Genomic DNA, 17,183 nt, shown 5'->3' with positions numbered 1-17,183 from the left:
TTGTTGGGGTGTAGGCCAAATGTTTAATTCCACTAGGTACACATATCTTAAAGCATGAGACGGTACAGCGTACAGTAGATAACTCACACTGGAGTGAGCACATGAGCCTGGCATTTCATTTTGTAGGATCTGACTGGGAGAATGACACTGGTGACCGGTGCTCTCTGATTAGGTATTACTGTCAACAATACTCGGTTAACAATACTTGGATAAAGTGCTGATAAATAACTTAAATGTTACAAAAAAAGGACGGTCCCTGGTGAGTTCCAGGTCTGCCTAGACAGCTGTGTAGGTAGGTATGGCTGGCCCATGGACTTCAAATGGCTGCAGGCTCCTCAGGACCACCACGGTGTCGCACAGGCTCGAGTTGGCCGGAGTCGGACACGTCATAGCTTGTCTTGTACTTGGCCAAGATTTTCATGAGAGGCCGCAGTTTTAGCCACCACTGTTCTTTGGGGATTCTGTGCCTACAAAGGAAGACAACAGTGATATTCTACTTTGCCAGGAGAAGACAGCTTCTGAATGCTGTACTGCCCTGGGCCAGCAGGGAAAAGACTGGCCAGAAAAATGACAAGATTTCATGTGTCAAATAAAACCATTAATCTCTATAAAAAAAAAAAAGAAAAGAAAATATAAAAAAATAAATTAAAGAAACAATAAATAAGATAAAAAAGTAAGACATAAAAAACTTAAAAAATAAAAAAACAAAAATAAAACTATAAAAACTAAAAAAAAAATAAAAAATATATAAAAAATAAAATAATTTTTTTTAAATTTTAAAAAAACCATTAATCTCATATTCCAGAAAGTTCTGCCCTATTTCTAAAAGTCTAGGATTTTTTTAACGTAGCTTCAGAAGAGGCTGTGTATTCCTCAACATTCTGAATGAGCTACGTATGGTTAAGTGCAGTACGCTGTTTCTCTGTCCTAATGACGCCCATTAATTACCCGTGCCTTCTCATGCAATGTAGATGGACAGTGCTTCATTGACTTACTCAAAATCTGTTTCATTCTTCAGCTCTGCCACAGGTTGAAAAAGAAGATTTCTTTTGCTTATTCCCAGCACACAAATGGAATCATCAGAAGCAAATCTTTTCCCTGTAAAAGTTAAAAAAAAAAGAAAGTTAAAAACTCATGTTGAATGAATGGGCAACAAAGATGGTCTACGAAAGAAGGAACAGTAAGGAGAGAAGAAAGGTCTTGCCAGCTGTAGGGAGGTAAGAATTCAGATTCCTCAGAACCACCCTGGGATGAGCCAGAGACATCCGGTTCTGATAAGCACGCTGGGGAACTCTGATGGGTGGTGTGAACCCCTACGCAATATGACCAGCATCGTACTCAGAAGTTCCCAGCGCGGCTCCCCTCTGAAAGCTGTCAGTCCTTCCAGAACCTGAGAGAAGAGAGGCCCTGGCTGTGCCAAGGCCTCCCTTACTCCCCACACCCCAAGAAGTAGCGTGGACAGCACAGAAAATGAGGGAGTCCTGGCAAGGAGCGGTCTTTCACATTGGTGCTGAGTACATGTTGCCCTACGTACTGAAATAGCAGATGGGCATCCGTTGCAGGACTGCAGTTACATACTGGCGGGAGTACAGCAGAGCCATCACAAGCAGCTCAGTGCTAAACTGAAGGGGGAACAGGCACTGCTTCCTGAAACGCGGTATCTTGCTTCTCAGCATCCCAGCCATCCCTCCCCTCTGGCCTCGTACCTTTGCCCGGAGACTCCTTCAGTTTCATGGTAATCCACTGCATGGCTCTGGCAGAAATTTTGGTTCCAAAGTTCCTATCAAAGGGAGAAGGTGCTCCACCCTGTTGGCGGTTAAAGTTAAATGACATAATGGTTACACATCAGCACTCTTCCCAGTGTTTTTACAGTAAAGCAATGAAGACTGGCTTGACAAAACTGACATTTTTAAGAGACCCAATGGCAAATATAACTTTGTTTTGCGTATTTCTGCCCACCACGTTTTTAGCTGGGGCAGAACAAAGCAGACATCTGTGACCTGCAGCACGTGCTACATGTTAGGAAAGCGTCTCAGTACTTTGCCTTCGAGTAAAACAGCGATCTTTAATCACCTGCACAAGCCAACTTACATCCTTTCTTTTTTGAATCTTACATTAGGATTTCTCAGACTTACATGGAGGTGGGTGCGGGTCACAGTTTGAGAGAGCCTGGTAAATTCTGAAGACTCACTTTCACAGAAATACACCCACAGCTACAATTTCTACGATTCAGGGGGCTTCATGAACCTTTTGAGATGCATCAGTGGGCCCTTATTTAAAACTTCCCCGGAACAGGAGGCAAGGAAGGAGCGCGGACGTGCAGATCGGTAGCCCTGGGGCCGCCTGTCCCCCAGCTCAGCTCTGCTGTGTAATTTGGAGCATGCCTACAAATCCTACACGGGGACTGTCCCCTATGACGCTTCCCAAATCATTCTGATTTTGTGTAGACTTTCTGTATCATTTGTGATACTTCATTTTAAATCATCCTAGGCCCTGATATATAATAAACATTTAATCTGAATAAGAATTTCCAACGAACTGGTGTCACCGTACACAGGAAAGTTAGTTTTCAAAGAATCGTAAAGCTGATGATATCTGGCATGACTGTTTTGTTTCAGATGTTTTCCATCATCTCAGAGTTTACCTACATATACACCTCTTCTTCCCCAAAATGACTAAAGTGAGATGGATATAAAGTCACTTGAATAACAACTTTGTTTCCTGCTTGGTCGGACCACAGGGGCCACGCAGGGTCACAGGGACTTCTGGCCTACCTGCTGCATGTGACCCAGCACGTTCTTCCTGCAGTCAAACACTCCTTTACCCTCCTCTGAATAGAGCTGGTAAATGAAGTCCGTGGTGTAGTTTTCACTGCAGCTCTCATTCCTGGAACAAATGCAAAGGAACCAAGTTACCAGCCACTGGTGTGCAAGGCTTTGTTCTGCCCCGTGGGCCTGCTGATGGCCCCAGGGTCTGCGGCCACCTGTCAGACTGGCCTCAAGCCCTCTACTACTTTCACTCTGCGTGTTTCCCTCATCATAAGGCTAAGACCTAATTGTTTAATTAAAAGATTAGGAGAATCCAGTGTTGTTGTGCAGCAGGTTAAGCCACCGCCTTCGAAGCAGGCATCCCGTAGGAGCACGGATTTGAGTCTCAGCTGCTCTACTTTGTCTGATTCAGCTCACTGATGCACCTGGGAAAGCAGCAGATGACCCAAGTGTTTGGGCCCCTGCACCCATGTGAGAGACCCAGTCCAGCCCTGGCTGTTTTGGCCATTTGGGGAATAAAACCAGCAGATGGAAAAATCAATCTCTACCTCTCTAATTCTCCCTTTCATCATAAATATACAAATCTTTAAAAATGATAACGAGATAACTTTTAAAAAAATAATTATTTAAATGCAAGTTTTTAACACAATGTACAGTTGCTGCTTTGCTATCTTCAGTATTCACGATGAGAATCTACGGCAACTGCTTATCAGGTTTCAGATCATGATGGCTTTTATCCAACAACCTAGGTCTAAAACAAGAACTGTTTTTCTAAGGGTGCAGGTTGTGGCACAGCTAGGTAAGCTGCCCTTTGGGATGCAAACATCCCGTATCAGAGTGCCAGATGCTGTTCCTCTGAGTCCAGTCCAGTTTCCTGCTAATGCACCTGGGAGGCAGCAGATGGCAGCCCAAGGACTTGAGTCGCTGTCACTCATGTGGGTGACCTGATGAAGCCCTAGCTCCTGTGTTCAGCCTGGCCCAGCCCTGACTGTTGTAGTCATTTGGTCAGTGAACTAGCAAATGGGAGGTCTCTTTCCCTCTACCTCTGTCACTCAGCCTTTCAAATACATCTGTGGAAAAAAAAAAAAAAAACCACCTGCAAGACCACACTTCCTATTAAAAATTTAACAACAAAAAAATGTTTTTCCATTACCTGAGCACAAGACCCCTCTGAATAGTGGTCTTCATTTTCTCTGTCAGGTGCTCCACATTGGACTAGAAAAGAGTATTTTGTTAGATAAAAACCTTATTAGGCACCTACTGTGTGCCGGGTTCATACAACTCTTAAGTGCTGGAATGAGTGATGCCCCGAGTAACACAAAGAAGGCAACTGCTTTCATAGCTTGTTTTTGTGGGAAACTAACAGAAATCTGTTGGGGAGTGATAAAGGCAAAGGTAACAAAAATGAAGCAAGATGACACAGTGTGTGTGATGAGAGCGAGAGTAGCTCCTGGAGTGGGGATACTTTTAGTGAATGCAGCTTACAATTTTCATCAGAAATGCTTTCCAAAATAAATCGGTTTTCCTTTAACCCCTTTACTTTGTATATCTGACTGGTATCTATAACATTTAACTGTTATTAGCCATTTCTGTCTCAGAGCTCTCAGAAAAAAGTATCCGTTGCCTGACTTTATACATATAATTGTCCAATGAACATTCTTGGACCAAGAAAACTTTAGGGACCTCGATTCATACACAAATTGTAGAAGGCAACTACATCTTGAAGGAAACAGGAATGTGCAAAAATATCCTGTTTCATTTCACGTGAGGAGGAGGATTATAAAGAGGTAATTCTCTAATGATATCTTTTAAAAAGTAGACTTTTACGTATGAGCAAATCTTTCATTTCTTGAGTAGCTACTGTGTGTCAAGAGCCACTGTCATTGCTACAGGTGATACCTTCTGAAAGATCCCTGAAGCATATTTAATCCAATATTGTGAAGAAATCCAGGGCTCAGATGCCCATGTCACAGCTGAGTAATAAGTATGTCTTTCCTTGATTAATTCCATTCAGAAACAGGTAAGATCATAACCTTTTTAAGAAACCTGTTGGCAGGGCCAGTGCTGTGATGTAGCAGGTAAAGCTGCCACCCGCAGTGCTGGCATCCCATATGGCCACCGGTTTGAGTCCCGGCTGCTCCACTTTCTGATCTAGCTCCCTATTACGACTTGAGAAAACAGTGGAAGATAGCCCAAGTCCTTGAGCCCCTGCACCCCCGTGTAAGACCTGGAAGAAGCTCCTGGTTCCTGGCTTCAGATTGGCACAATTCCAGCCATTGCAGCCAACTGGGGAGTGAATCAGCGGATGGAAGACTCTCTCTGTCTCTACCTCTTTCTGTCTCTGCCTCCCTGTAACTCTGCCTTTCAAACAAATAAATAAATCTTAAAAAAAAAAAAAAAGCCATTAGCCCCAGGTGTATCTCATCTGCCAACAGCTATCTTCCTGCATGGAGTTTAGCAGCTTGATGCTACAGGATCCACATCTGGATCCAGCGGTGTTGTGCCATCCAAACTGGGGCTGGCCACGGGTCCAGCCCAGACTCCCCACCCAATCCATGAGCCCGCTACCCGCTCACACTGAGGCTCCCACCAGTGTCTTTCCTCCCATTCAGAAGCCTGGTGAAAGGCTGTGGCCACTCCTGTTCAAGGAGGCAAAGGAGACGAGAAGCTGGGCTCAGCGCAACCAGCCCTTCACCTGCAAGAGCCAGGACCTGCAAAGCTGTAGCCTTCCTCTTGTTTTAGAAACAGACCAGGCATCAGAGACCTTACAATGTGCAAGAAGCTGCAGCAACACCTAGGGTGACTGCTCATGGAACACACATTCTGGGCGACGGAGAGTCGGTGGAGGTTCATCAGTGACCCTCTCTGATGGGGGATGGTGCTGACAAGGGAGGCTCTGTGCCTGGAGGGCCGGCCGTACCTGAGCAATCTGTACTGTACTTTCCACTCAGTTTTCCTGTGACCTTAAAAGTGCTCTAAGAAAACAGCACTTGCAAACATTTTTAAAGCAGCACAAAGTAATGAGAAGTAATGAGTTTGGCTCCTGTTTTGTTTCTCACTGGCACCGCGTGTCCCCACCAACAACACAGATGTAGAGTTCAGCAGTGACTGGTCCTGCCACCTCAGTGGACACCTCAGCTTCCCTAATTAAAGTCAGCATCTCACAGAGGTCAATAGCACTGGGTAACCAACCCCAGATCCACAGGACCCACACGAGTCTGGGACTGCTGGAAATATTTCCAAAGACCTAAGAGAAACTGCCGAAGTGTTTGAATAACCTTAAACAAGTAAATACCCTCTTTAAATGATTTATCTTACAGGAATGAAAAATATCAGTTACTTACTTGGTAGACAAAATAATTAGGACAAAAATGTATAACAGAAGCTTGTGTTTTCACACGCAAGAATAAAATTGGTGGGGCCACCACTGTGGCATAGTAGATTAAGCATCTGCTTGGAGCACTGGCATCCCATATGCAGGCCAGTTCTAGTCCCAGCTGCTCCACTTCCGATCCAGCTCCCTGCTAATGGCCTGGGAAAGCAGCAGAAGATGGCCCAGCTGCCTGGGCCCCTGTACCTGTGTGGGAGACCTGGCTCCTGGCTTCCGATCAGCCCACTCCAGCTGCTGCGGCCATTTAGGGAGTGAACCAGCAGACTGAAGACCTTTCTGTCTCTCCCTCTCTCTGTTCCTAACTCTGCCTCTCAAGAGAATAAATTAAAAAAGGGGGGGTGGGAGGGTGCCCTGAACCATGCCTGTTCACTGTCATTTACTGAGACAGCTCCACATGTTAGAGTAAATGGACCTGAATTCAAAAAGGTGGATAATTCAAAGTGCAAAAGGCAAAAAGGAAAGGGAGAAGGAAGAAGGAAGGGAGAGAGAAAGGGACTATCAGATGTATGTTCTTAGAATTCTATCTACAGGAGCTGGTTCTCTGGTGTAGTGGACTAAACTTCTGCCTGCAGTACCAAATCACTTATGGATACCGGTTCTAGTCCCGGCTGCTCCTCTTCCGATCCAGCTCTCTGCTATGGCCTGGGAAAGCAGTGGAAGATGGGCCATATGCTTGGGCCCCTACACCTGTGTGGGAGACTCAAAAGAAGCTCTTGGCTCCTGGCTCCGGATCAGCTCAGCTATGGCCATTGCAGCCATCTGGGGAGTGAAACAGTGGATGGAAGATCTTTTTCTCTCTCTTTCTCTTCCTCTAACTCTACCTCTCAAATAAATAAATATGAAAAAAAAAATAATTCTATCTACAAGTTACATTGACTCTGCCACAAGCTAATTAAAATGAACGGAAAGATTAAAAAGAAGTTTCATTTCACAAGTGCCATCTTTGTCCTCTCAATAAAAAATTAACCCACCAACTGTAAATGCTGCTACTCCTGCAGCAGCACCGGATGCCCTGAGCAAACAGCTCCCCGGGAACCGACGCCGTTTACACACCTGTAAATCTCTGATGTCAAAGGGCTCTTCAAAGATGTAGGCGGCGTCCGCTCCGGCCGCGAGCCCCCCCATGTTGGCCAGGTAGCCGCAGTAGCCGCCCATGGTCTCGATGATAAACACGCGTCGCTTGGTCCCGCTGGCTGACTGCTTGATGCGGTCGCACGTCTGGTCACAGAAAAGGATGTCAGTCATTTCAAACCCAGGGCCCTCACCCAGCACCGGGGTGTTCGTTCACTAGCTGAGAGCTGCACTCCCCCCCCCAGGAGCGGCAGCAAGTCCCTCCACCAGGCAGAACATGCAGTCAGAGCACTGGACAGAGAACCCCCGGTGTGCACGGCCACCTAGGGGGCTGCCTCTGAGCACCAATGTGAGCAGTAGATGTGGATCCAAACAGCGCATGGCAACCACAGGGCTGGGATGCAGACTCCAGGCTGTGTTTGTATTGGGTCTTCGCCTATGGCATCCAGGTACTGAACACTGCATCACGTGGTCTGAATTCCAGACTAATTCTGGGGGAGACGGGGAAGGAACAGGACCCAGAACCAGATGTCAGGTCCCTACAGGTAGACGTGCAAAACCACATGGATTACTTCTCTAGTGGAATCTGCCGTATGTGTGCGCCCTCAGGTGGCGGAATCGTGTCCTGAATTCAGTTAACGCTGCAATCATGCTAAGGGCACCAAGAATACTGGCGGAGAAGCAGTTCAGTTGTCAGGTCCATTTGTACGTGCGCTTTTCCAAATAAGGACCCAGACAGGCTGTTGATGAGAAATGGAGCAAATCACTCCGCACTGAACCTAACAGCTGAGCAAAAGCCCTGACTGCGGATGCCACAAACCGTGAAAACAAAAAATAGCTGAGTTGGAACAGTCACCTTTGCCTAAAGCTATAATCCATAGCTCCCAAACACTACTGTTACCTAGATCACCGTCTGAAGGCTGGAATTAGTTTCTTCTAAAAATAGTAAGCCATCTCAGCCACGTCTCTTGCAATTACTTAAAGCAGTACTGACGAGGGAATGACCAGGGCAACAAGTGTGGGTGGCACATGGAGGGGGCTTCCTTCCTGGGGGGGTGGGGGAAGCATTGCGGAGGGTCACGACCCCTGCCCAGCACAGCGTGGACGGAAGTCGCAAGCTGCACCAGCCGGGCAGAACTGGTATTTTCACTGTGCAAATCTGCCTGTTAATGCCAACGCCCTACAAAAGCACACACAGACAGTTCTCCAAGGGAAATAGCCAGGAAGTGTCTCACCACAGAAAAATCCCCAAACCATAAATGTCTCTAACATTTTGCTACCATGTTTAAAAAAAAAAACAAAACTAAAAGCCAAACATGAAAAGATGGAATTTACCAGTGTTGAGATGGAGAGAGTCAGTGACTTTTACTATGAGGACACAGACTTTCTCCGCTGACGAGCTAGAAGGCGAGTCTTCCCTTGACTGTGGTGGTATCCATTCCAGGTAGCCGACCACCTGCCCAACTCAGGGGACCAGATGGGCAGGGGGCCATCAACAGTACATCTGGAATGACTCTAGGCAGGTCAGGAGGGGCTAATGTCTGAGCCCTAGCAGCACTCAGCAGCCAGCGGCCATTGCACTGGTCTGTCTCTGATCTTATTTAACATGCAAAGAACAGATGTCTGGGGAGGGTACTCTGTGGGTAGGCTCCCGAGGGAGCCACTAATTCAGGAATGAGGCCATCACGCTTCTGTGGGGCAGCACAAGAACACGTGCACGAGGAAGACACTGAGGATGTATCCATCAGTATCAGAGTCAAATACTTAGATTAAAATTGAGATTTAGGATGCTGGGTCTAGGTGAACCTTTTCTTTCTTTCCCTGCTTCAGACTTCAGCTCAGCAGAGTGAGCTTGGAACACAACCTGCTCTTCCCAAGGTTCTATGCCAAGTGTTCTCTCTCTCCAGGACTGTGATTTTTTTTTCCCATAAACACAGGTGTGGACTCAGACATAAACATTTGCAGAGAGAGGGCAGCGGCTGGCTGCCCTTCTGGAAGGCACAGGAGTCTGATGGACACCACAGGTGTGGTCACCATCCTTTCTTCCGTGGGAGTGAGGACCGCTTCCTGCAGCGAAGTCCTCTCCTGTCTAACACGCAGACCACAGATGGCTCAGCAAATGGGGCCCATCAGTGCGTGGCGGGTGTTGGGCACTGCCCTGGGGTTGTGAGCATCACATCCAAGACCTGCTAGACCAAACCCTCCTCCGGCAGGTGCTGTGGGTACAGCCGCCCTCCTGGAGAGCATGGCTGTCATCTCACCAGGAAGACTGCACCTCCAAGTAGCAGCCTGTGGCTCCCTTGGTTTGGATCAGCGTTGCTCTTGCTTGGGGCTTTCACGCTTACCAGCATCTACGTTCCCTTTCTGCATTGCTCCTGTGACTTTTTTACAGGAGCTTCCTCTACCTACTCAACCTTGGGCAGGAGAAACAAGCACCTCTCCAGGAATGATCCCACAGCTTACCTCATTCACGTGATATAGCGATAGCATCCCAAGGACCACATGTAGCATCCTGTTTGTAATCGATAAAATTAAGCCTGTTGTGCAGAGTGTGAATTAAAAAAAAAAAAAGTCTAGGGATTGGCATGTGTTGTGGCGCAGAGGGTTAAGCCACTGCCTGCGACACCAGCATCCCGCGTGGGCACCAGTTTGTGTCCTGGCTGCTCCACTTCCAATCCAGCTCCCTGCTGGTGGCCTGGGAAAAGAAGTGGAGGATGGCCCAAGTGCTTGGGCTCCTGCCACCCATGTGGGAGACCCGGATGAAGCTCCTGGCTCCTGGCTTCCATTGCAGCCATCTGGGGGGAGTGAACCAGCAAATGGAAGCGCTCTCTCTCTCTCTCTCACTCTTTCAAAATAAATAAATATATAAAAAAGAAAAAAAGAACTGCAGTAAGTTTGGCTCATTCATTCTGAAAGACTTAATGAGTTTTTCATTTTACTTTCCAGTTGGGGTCAAAAAACAAAACGAAGACCCTAGGATGAGAGTTCAACCTGATGGGCGATCTTAGGGCAGGAGAAACAAATCATGAAAACACACAAATGAAAGCCGTGAGTAGAAACAGAATTCTCTTACCTCAACAATCATATTCAGGCCAGTATCACAACCAATACTTAGGTCTGAGCCTGGGACATTGTTGCTAATAGTAGCCGGCAGGACGCACATAGGGATGCAAAACTCCTCGTAGCGTGTTCGCGCCTCGCCCAGTATGAGCATGCTGTGGTAAGCCTGAAGCAGCAGGGCCATGGCAGTTAGCAGGGTGCAGGCATGTCATGTGCCAGTCACTGGGCGCTTTGCTGTGGCTCTGGGGATGTGGCAGGAAGGGACCCAGGGGCCAACAGCGGGACGCTGCATGGAGCTGAAGGGGACACCTGGATTTGCATCGGGCAGGAGCAGGATGTGCCTCGACAAGGCTGCGTGGTGTAGCTCTCGTCCTCCTCCCCATAGGAGGCTGCTACAAGCCACGGAGGTGAGGTGAGTGCCAAGCGGACAGCAAAGCAGGCGGCAGGCAAGCAAGTGGCAGAGGAGGCAGCAGAGTGTTAGTCTCTGGATGGAACAGCTGCTCATTTCTTGGCATCTGAGAGTGGGTGGAGAGAGCCAGTCGGGCTGGAAAGTTTAAGAGCAAGGGGCCGATCCTCCTTCCGCAGGTGGGGCCGGGGAGGGGCCGCTGAGAGAAGCACAGGGCTGTAAAGACATCAAATGACCAGCATCACCCGGATGCAGCGTGGGGTAACCTACAGGCAGGTGCCATGCAGCCCGGAACACAGCATGCAGCGATGCGGCGACATTACTCGCCTGGGACCTGCTCAGCCGGGAGCCCTGGCATCCGCTGCCCTTTGGGAGGGAGCTGCTTTGTCATGGCCCCTGGCAAGTCTCACACATCCAACAGGACGGGTCCGCGAGAATCCCCCGATGGATTGCTTTGGAATCCCAGGGCGAGAAAGTGGCTCTGATGACAAAAAGGCAAGTTGTTCTCCAGCACAGGACAGAGGTTTGAGTGATCTGCCCAGGGTGTTAGTGGAGTTAGTAGCAGGATGCCAGTCCACTCACCCACCACTCCTAAATCCAAGCAGCTCCAGACACTGCAAGGTGGTGGTGTAAAATATATGGGGGCAAAACCCACACAGTTGTAGTCTTCTATTTGTCCCACTTAATGTACGCATCAGTACATCTGGCTGCAGAAATACTAGGGTATTAACATTTGAGCGCAGAGTGCGACTCTTGCCTCCATGGGAGGGTCATGCAATACATGACCAGCTCCCTGTATGGCCTTTCGGCAACCTGAGCCATGCTGAGCTCTAGAGCCGCTGTGGCCTGAGGACTCTGGACAGTGGGGTCATGGACCTGCTAGAGGTTAGTTCACAGAGAAGACAGGAGGACAGGGAGACAGGTCAGCCAGCACTGGGTGACGGAAGTGTGAGTAGCTTCTCCCGTGTGCCCACCACCTCTGCTCAGCATGCGGTATCGTAGGGGCTCTGCCTTTCAGGCTTTATCTGCAACCTCATGGCAAAGGACCCCATTCAGAAGGCAACTCTGCTTCGGAAGCACGAAGGAGATGCCTGGGGGCGCTCACCGGCCACCACCTGCACTACGCACTTTCTGCTCTCTGTTGCAAATGCTGTCGACGGAAGCAGGCGAGAAGCCTCAGGGGTGAGCGTTTTGGGAGAGCCACTGGGCCTCTAGTGTATGAGGAGGAATAGGTGGTGGGTAGAGGGGATGTGAGCCTTAACCCCACTCTGAAAACTCTGAGGACGGCTGAATTGCTGCAAACACGTTACACCTTCCATTCCTCATCCCTGCCCCTCTTTATCTCCCTTCAATAGCCAAAAAGGCAAGAGGGAATGTTGGCACCAGGCCCTTGCACAGGCAAGCACGGAACTCTAAAGACAATGCACAGCCCTGTTACCGTGGAGGGCTGGCGGAGAGCAGCAGCGACTTGCCCTGCCTTGCACTCCGGGTGTGCAGATCTTCAGACACCACCAAGACACCCTAGACATTTGGAGCTGCCCACACCAAGAACAGACTGGCCGGAGTTTGGAGGGACATAAGTAGAGTTTCCTATTTCTTTGTGATCCTAAAATTCGAAGCTATCAGCAGGGCTTGTGGTCGGGCTGCCTTCACGGCATTCAACGGCTCGCTCTGCTTGTTCTTTAGACCAGAACAAAGGATTGTGCCAGCATTAAGGGAACACAAGGTTAAGTCCAATGGAAATAGCTGTAACATGAGGATTTCCTAAAATAGCTGCTTTGTCGTATTCTGTTCACTCTTCTCCATCCAAATGCCCCACTACTAACCATTATCAGGCAGACGTCCCGAGGGGTGCGCGTCTGTACGCTACGTACGCATCAATACCGGTGGAGAAGAACCAGTGAGGACAGTGACTACACATCCAAACTCAAAGATTGCTGGATTAAATACGACCAGCTCAGTGTGTCTCGACCTCCACCAGGCTGGCACTCTGAACCTGGCAGTTCCCGACGGTGGGGACCGCCCTGCACGTGTGCGATGTCAGGCAGCAGCTCTGAGCATCCCTGGTCCCAGTTCTGACCATCACGGTGTCCCTGGGGAGCAAAATCATCCCCGACTGAGAACCACCAAGTTCTCTGAACAACAGGGGAGCAGTTGGTGCCGAGAGGTAGCCCTGGATTATAAATCCAAATGACATGCCATCCAGGGCCAAGCAGGGAGCCAAGCCATCAGCCACGAGGTAACCTGTGTGGGGAAGCGGCTTTGAGCTATTGAGATCCTAGGTGATCCGACACTAACTCGTGGCAGGTTCTCAGCCTGAGGATCTCATGACCAGCAGCAGGAGTGACCCTGAGGGACCTGGGTCCAGTCACCTCACGTCCCCACCAGGCCGCCTTCTCTTTTTGTAATGGCCAGTTTAGCCTCGTGCAGACCGCAATCCAAACCTACAAAACAGAAGTCAGCTTCATTTTGGCCTTAATAGACAGAACTCTGGGAGACTGATGCCATGTCCCCATGTTGCTCTCTTGACCTCCACGGCACCCAGAACGACTATCAGCTCTGTTCACATCCCTCACCTGGCTCCTGAGTGGTCACAGCACTCACTGAGGTTATCCTGCCCAGCCTGGCTCCACTCACCCGTGTGAAGATGACAGCCACGACCCCAGGTGGCTCCAGAAACTGGACACTGGGGAACACACACACCCACTTACCATGTATGGCTCTGCCTGAAGCCATCAACAAGCATACACTACCGGCTCATTCTTTTCCTTTTGCAAACATTATCATGGATTAACCCGGCTTTCAGGAACCCGAATGAAGAACATGCCAAATTTAAAAAATCATACACGAAGTCACCAAATCCCTCCACAGGAAGATGAATAGATAATAATTTGGGATTTTGTTTTGCCCATATATATTTTGGTTTTCAATTTTTATAACACATGCATTGCCTATTAAGATTTACAAAACAACATCTACAAAAAAGTTCTTTATAGCAGAAGAGCCTATAATGAAGAAAAGGGGAATCTTTTCTTCATGCCTGAAAGTGCATATCACATACCTACAGGAGATCAAAGCCAACCTTGGGCAGTACCTGCAGGAAGGTCCCCACTGCCCACAAGCGACAGTTTCCGAATCCCTCACCCATCCCCACTCAGGTTTGTCCTAGTTAGGTAATACTTAGGAAAAAAGCAACAACAACAAGAAGCTCCAGTTGTTTTTACTGCAAGCTTGGCTTACGCACACACAAAATCTCGCTAAATCAAAGTAAAAAAGCAATGACAAAAGTGATGAGATCCATTCTGTAATACACATTTATCTCTGCATCCACAATCTGGTGAGCAACCAAGAGCCCGAACCAGTCCCAGAAACAGCAAAAGCAGCAATGGCCGCCACCAAGGAAGCACAAGCGATGCCCAAGAGGTTAGTGAGGGCAAGTAAGGTCGCTAAATATCGCTTCCAGCGCCAGCAGGCACAGCCAGCACTAGCAACACTAGGATGGTTTTCTGTTACTGAAGAAATTGCAGAAAGTTTAAGGAGTTCGCAAGCAAGAAGTTAAGTGCTAAGCATTACTTACCATTTGAATTTTTAAAGCTTTGTTTTTGTTTTTTTATTTACCAGTACTAGAAATAAGTTGGAAGCCAAGGGTTCAAGAAAAAAAAAAAAAAGCTTAGAAAAATATGCATAAGAACTAGGTCTCAAAAGCAAAACAAGAACTTGAGAATCACTGAAAAAAAAATGGATTCTAATTTTTTTAAAAAATGAAATGCATTGGTTGGTGGATATCGACCTTCAAACTCCCATGTTTCTGACACCAAGTATGATTCATAAACATGGTCAGAAGAATGTATTTCTATGTTTTATGATTGCCTTTTGGCAAAAAATTCAAGTAGCATTACTATTTTAGATTCAATTTAACAGACCCCTCTTTACTAAGGGGAACATGATGTTAATGGTCACAAGCAAACGTGTAAGAAATGCAAATAGTCCACTTAGGCCAATGGAGAAAATTGCAGAGTATTTTGTTCAATTTTTGCACTTACACGTCATGGCTAGGGCCTCTGGATCCAGGATTTATCATAGCCTGGAAGCAATTCTGGCTCGACAACAATAAATAAAACAAATCAAAAATTAAAAAACTAATTTTAATGACTGTCCCAATCACAAAACACCATGATCTAGTCCCACGTGAGATGCTGGTGTTCACTCTCAGTATGTCCTGGCATCACCCCAGTGGTGCCCCAAGGAAAAGGGGTGATAAGAACTTGGGAAACTAGATCAAAGACTTTTCAGGTCCTAAAGGACCTTTATGCTTTTCTGAAAAAAATAATAATAATGACAGTCTCATTCAGAACACTGGCATGGCGGCCGGGAAAAGGCCGCTTCTAGCACACTGGTAGATAAAGGCGCCGGGGCCCTGAGGGTTAGTGTCAGCCACACCTGCTTTGCTGAGCGCCCAGGCACTTACGTCGGTGATCGTGTTCAGAGCTGTGTCTGCCCCGATGCTGAAATCAGAACCTGGGACATTGTTGGAGACAGTAGCAGGAACCATAACCATGGGGACACAGAACTCCTCGTGTTTCTCCCGGGCAGCGGACAGCTCTAGGAGTCCCAGGTAGGCCTGTTGGACAAGTGTGTGCAATGGTGGGGGCTGGGAAGGGACAGGGAGGGGGCCAAGGGACAGCACTAGGAGTAGAAGCACAAGAGGGGCCTCGGGGACAGCCACTTCTACCACAGCACACAAGGTACCCAAGGGGACACCACGGAACCACTAAAAAAATCAACATAGAGATGCATTAAGACCACAGACAAGGGCACACAGTGTTTTTAAGCAGAAAGGAGAAAACAGGACATTATCTTCCAGAAGCAAGACTAAATCCCTTATTTGTAAAACTGATTAAAGTTCTTACATTTTTCTTTAAAGTGAATTGCAAATTATCATGGGGAAGATCCTCATTAGATAGAAAACCAAAGGCTAGAGTCCCATACGTAATTTTTTAAAAATCTAGCCACATAAGCACTTTCTTCTCTAAAAAGCCAATGGATCTGAAACGCAGGAGATGCAAGTGTCTCTGTTGGACTTTAAATGTGGCAGGACTCACCGAAGAGCTGCAGCCCAGTGAAGGACTCGAGTTTTCACCTCCTGATTAAGTCACTTTTGGAACTGGGTGAATGTTACCATAGGGCTTAGTGTTCTTCTGCATTACAGTTATCCATTGGCACCGGCATCCAGGAAATCCTTAACCCCAGTTTGTGAAGGCTGAGCAACAAGTACTATGCATTGTGAAGCCAACACAGAGGACACGCATCCCTGCAACCCTGACGAGCAGGCCAAGAGAGGAAAATTAACATACCTCAAATCCACCAATAATCAATATGGCGTTGATATTATGGGTACGTATCTGGGTAGCGATCTGCTCTAAGTACTTTCCAGGCAGAATACTAAAAAGAGTTCAACCAAGAGATGGCATCAGACACAGTCCAGCTTCCTGCTTCCCATGATACCTCCCACTGTTGCTGGTGAGCACCTTGGAAACTCTGCCCCGGGACCCCCTCCCAGGAGCAGACAGCTGGGTGCTTCCTTCCCACCATCCTGGTTGGCAGACAAGCAGCTTGGGCGGCAATATGCTAGGGGAACAAGGCAGGAATGGCCAGGAATCTTATCACAAAAGACAGTATTTCAAAAAGCAAATGGGAAGGATCACTTCAGCTAAGAGTTCCACCTAAAAAAAACTGGACTGCCTCAGTTGGAAAAAAAAAAAAAAAAAACACAAACCTGGAATAGCTTGCAATTACCACAGTAATTGTCTAAATGGAAATTTCCAGGTTCCAAATAACCTGTGAACAGATTATTCTCATACAAAAGCACCTCCACTCACACCTGTGGTCCCTCTCCTGTGTTATAACGTATTGCAAAGGATGCCATTAACAACTGCACCACAGGCAAATGATATTTGGCTATGCTCTGACACAAGATCCCAGCAAAAACCCACTCCAAGTGCTGTCATGCTTTCCAGAGAAAATAAAGTAGCTGAGGCCGGCGCTGTGGCATAGCGGGTACAGCCGCCACCTACAGGGCCAGCATCCCATATGGATGACTGCAGCAACAGTGTCTGTCCACAAGTTCCCTGCCCTCTCTCTCCAGCCCTGAGACGCATCCCCAGCTCCCCAAACAGGCTCAGATTCCTGGAGCACGAACAGGTCACCGTCCCAATGCCTCTCCCTTCTGGAGTTCCTTTACAAAAAATCAGAACGGGGCAGCAACACCCAGCCATTCCCTTCCAGAATGTCCTCCTTGTTCTGTAAGAGCAGGGCAGGGAGTGGACATTCGGAAACTTACCGTTTTGTCCCGAGAATGGATCCTCCCTGGCCGGTCCAACCGCCAACATCTCCCCAGCCAATTTCTTTGATCTAATGTGAAAACACAGAATGAAACAGCTAGTAAAAAAGACAAAGGAATTAGAGACATTTAAAAATAGCTTAGTTC

The 17,183-nt window shown here is 47.8% G+C and overlaps 1 protein-coding gene across 2 annotated transcripts in view; it reads right to left on the bottom strand.

The window, feature by feature from the left end:
• Positions 1 to 17,183, bottom strand: part of PFKP (phosphofructokinase, platelet) — a 67,974-nt gene continuing 50,791 nt past the window's right edge. Inside the window, exons 14-23 of one of the 2 annotated variants that reach the window (XM_062211091.1) lie at positions 17,037 to 17,107; positions 16,051 to 16,138; positions 15,165 to 15,317; positions 10,304 to 10,456; positions 7,213 to 7,377; positions 3,922 to 3,983; positions 2,775 to 2,886; positions 1,707 to 1,806; positions 996 to 1,098; positions 1 to 467 (exon numbers count right to left, since the gene is read on the bottom strand). In XM_062211091.1, coding sequence (XP_062067075.1) covers positions 317 to 467; positions 996 to 1,098; positions 1,707 to 1,806; positions 2,775 to 2,886; positions 3,922 to 3,983; positions 7,213 to 7,377; positions 10,304 to 10,456; positions 15,165 to 15,317; positions 16,051 to 16,138; positions 17,037 to 17,107 — 1,158 coding nt within the window. In that variant the 3' untranslated portion in view covers positions 1 to 316. The remainder of the gene's footprint in view (positions 468 to 995; positions 1,099 to 1,706; positions 1,807 to 2,774; positions 2,887 to 3,921; positions 3,984 to 7,212; positions 7,378 to 10,303; positions 10,457 to 15,164; positions 15,318 to 16,050; positions 16,139 to 17,036; positions 17,108 to 17,183) is intronic. The other variant, XM_062211090.1, reaches the window with a different exon arrangement.

This window comes from Lepus europaeus, chromosome 14 (assembly GCF_033115175.1).
Source record: "Lepus europaeus isolate LE1 chromosome 14, mLepTim1.pri, whole genome shotgun sequence".
NCBI lineage: Eukaryota > Metazoa > Chordata > Mammalia > Lagomorpha > Leporidae > Lepus > Lepus europaeus.
The sequence above is the reverse complement of the archived record's forward strand: the minus strand, read 5'-3'. Positions and strand labels throughout refer to the sequence as shown.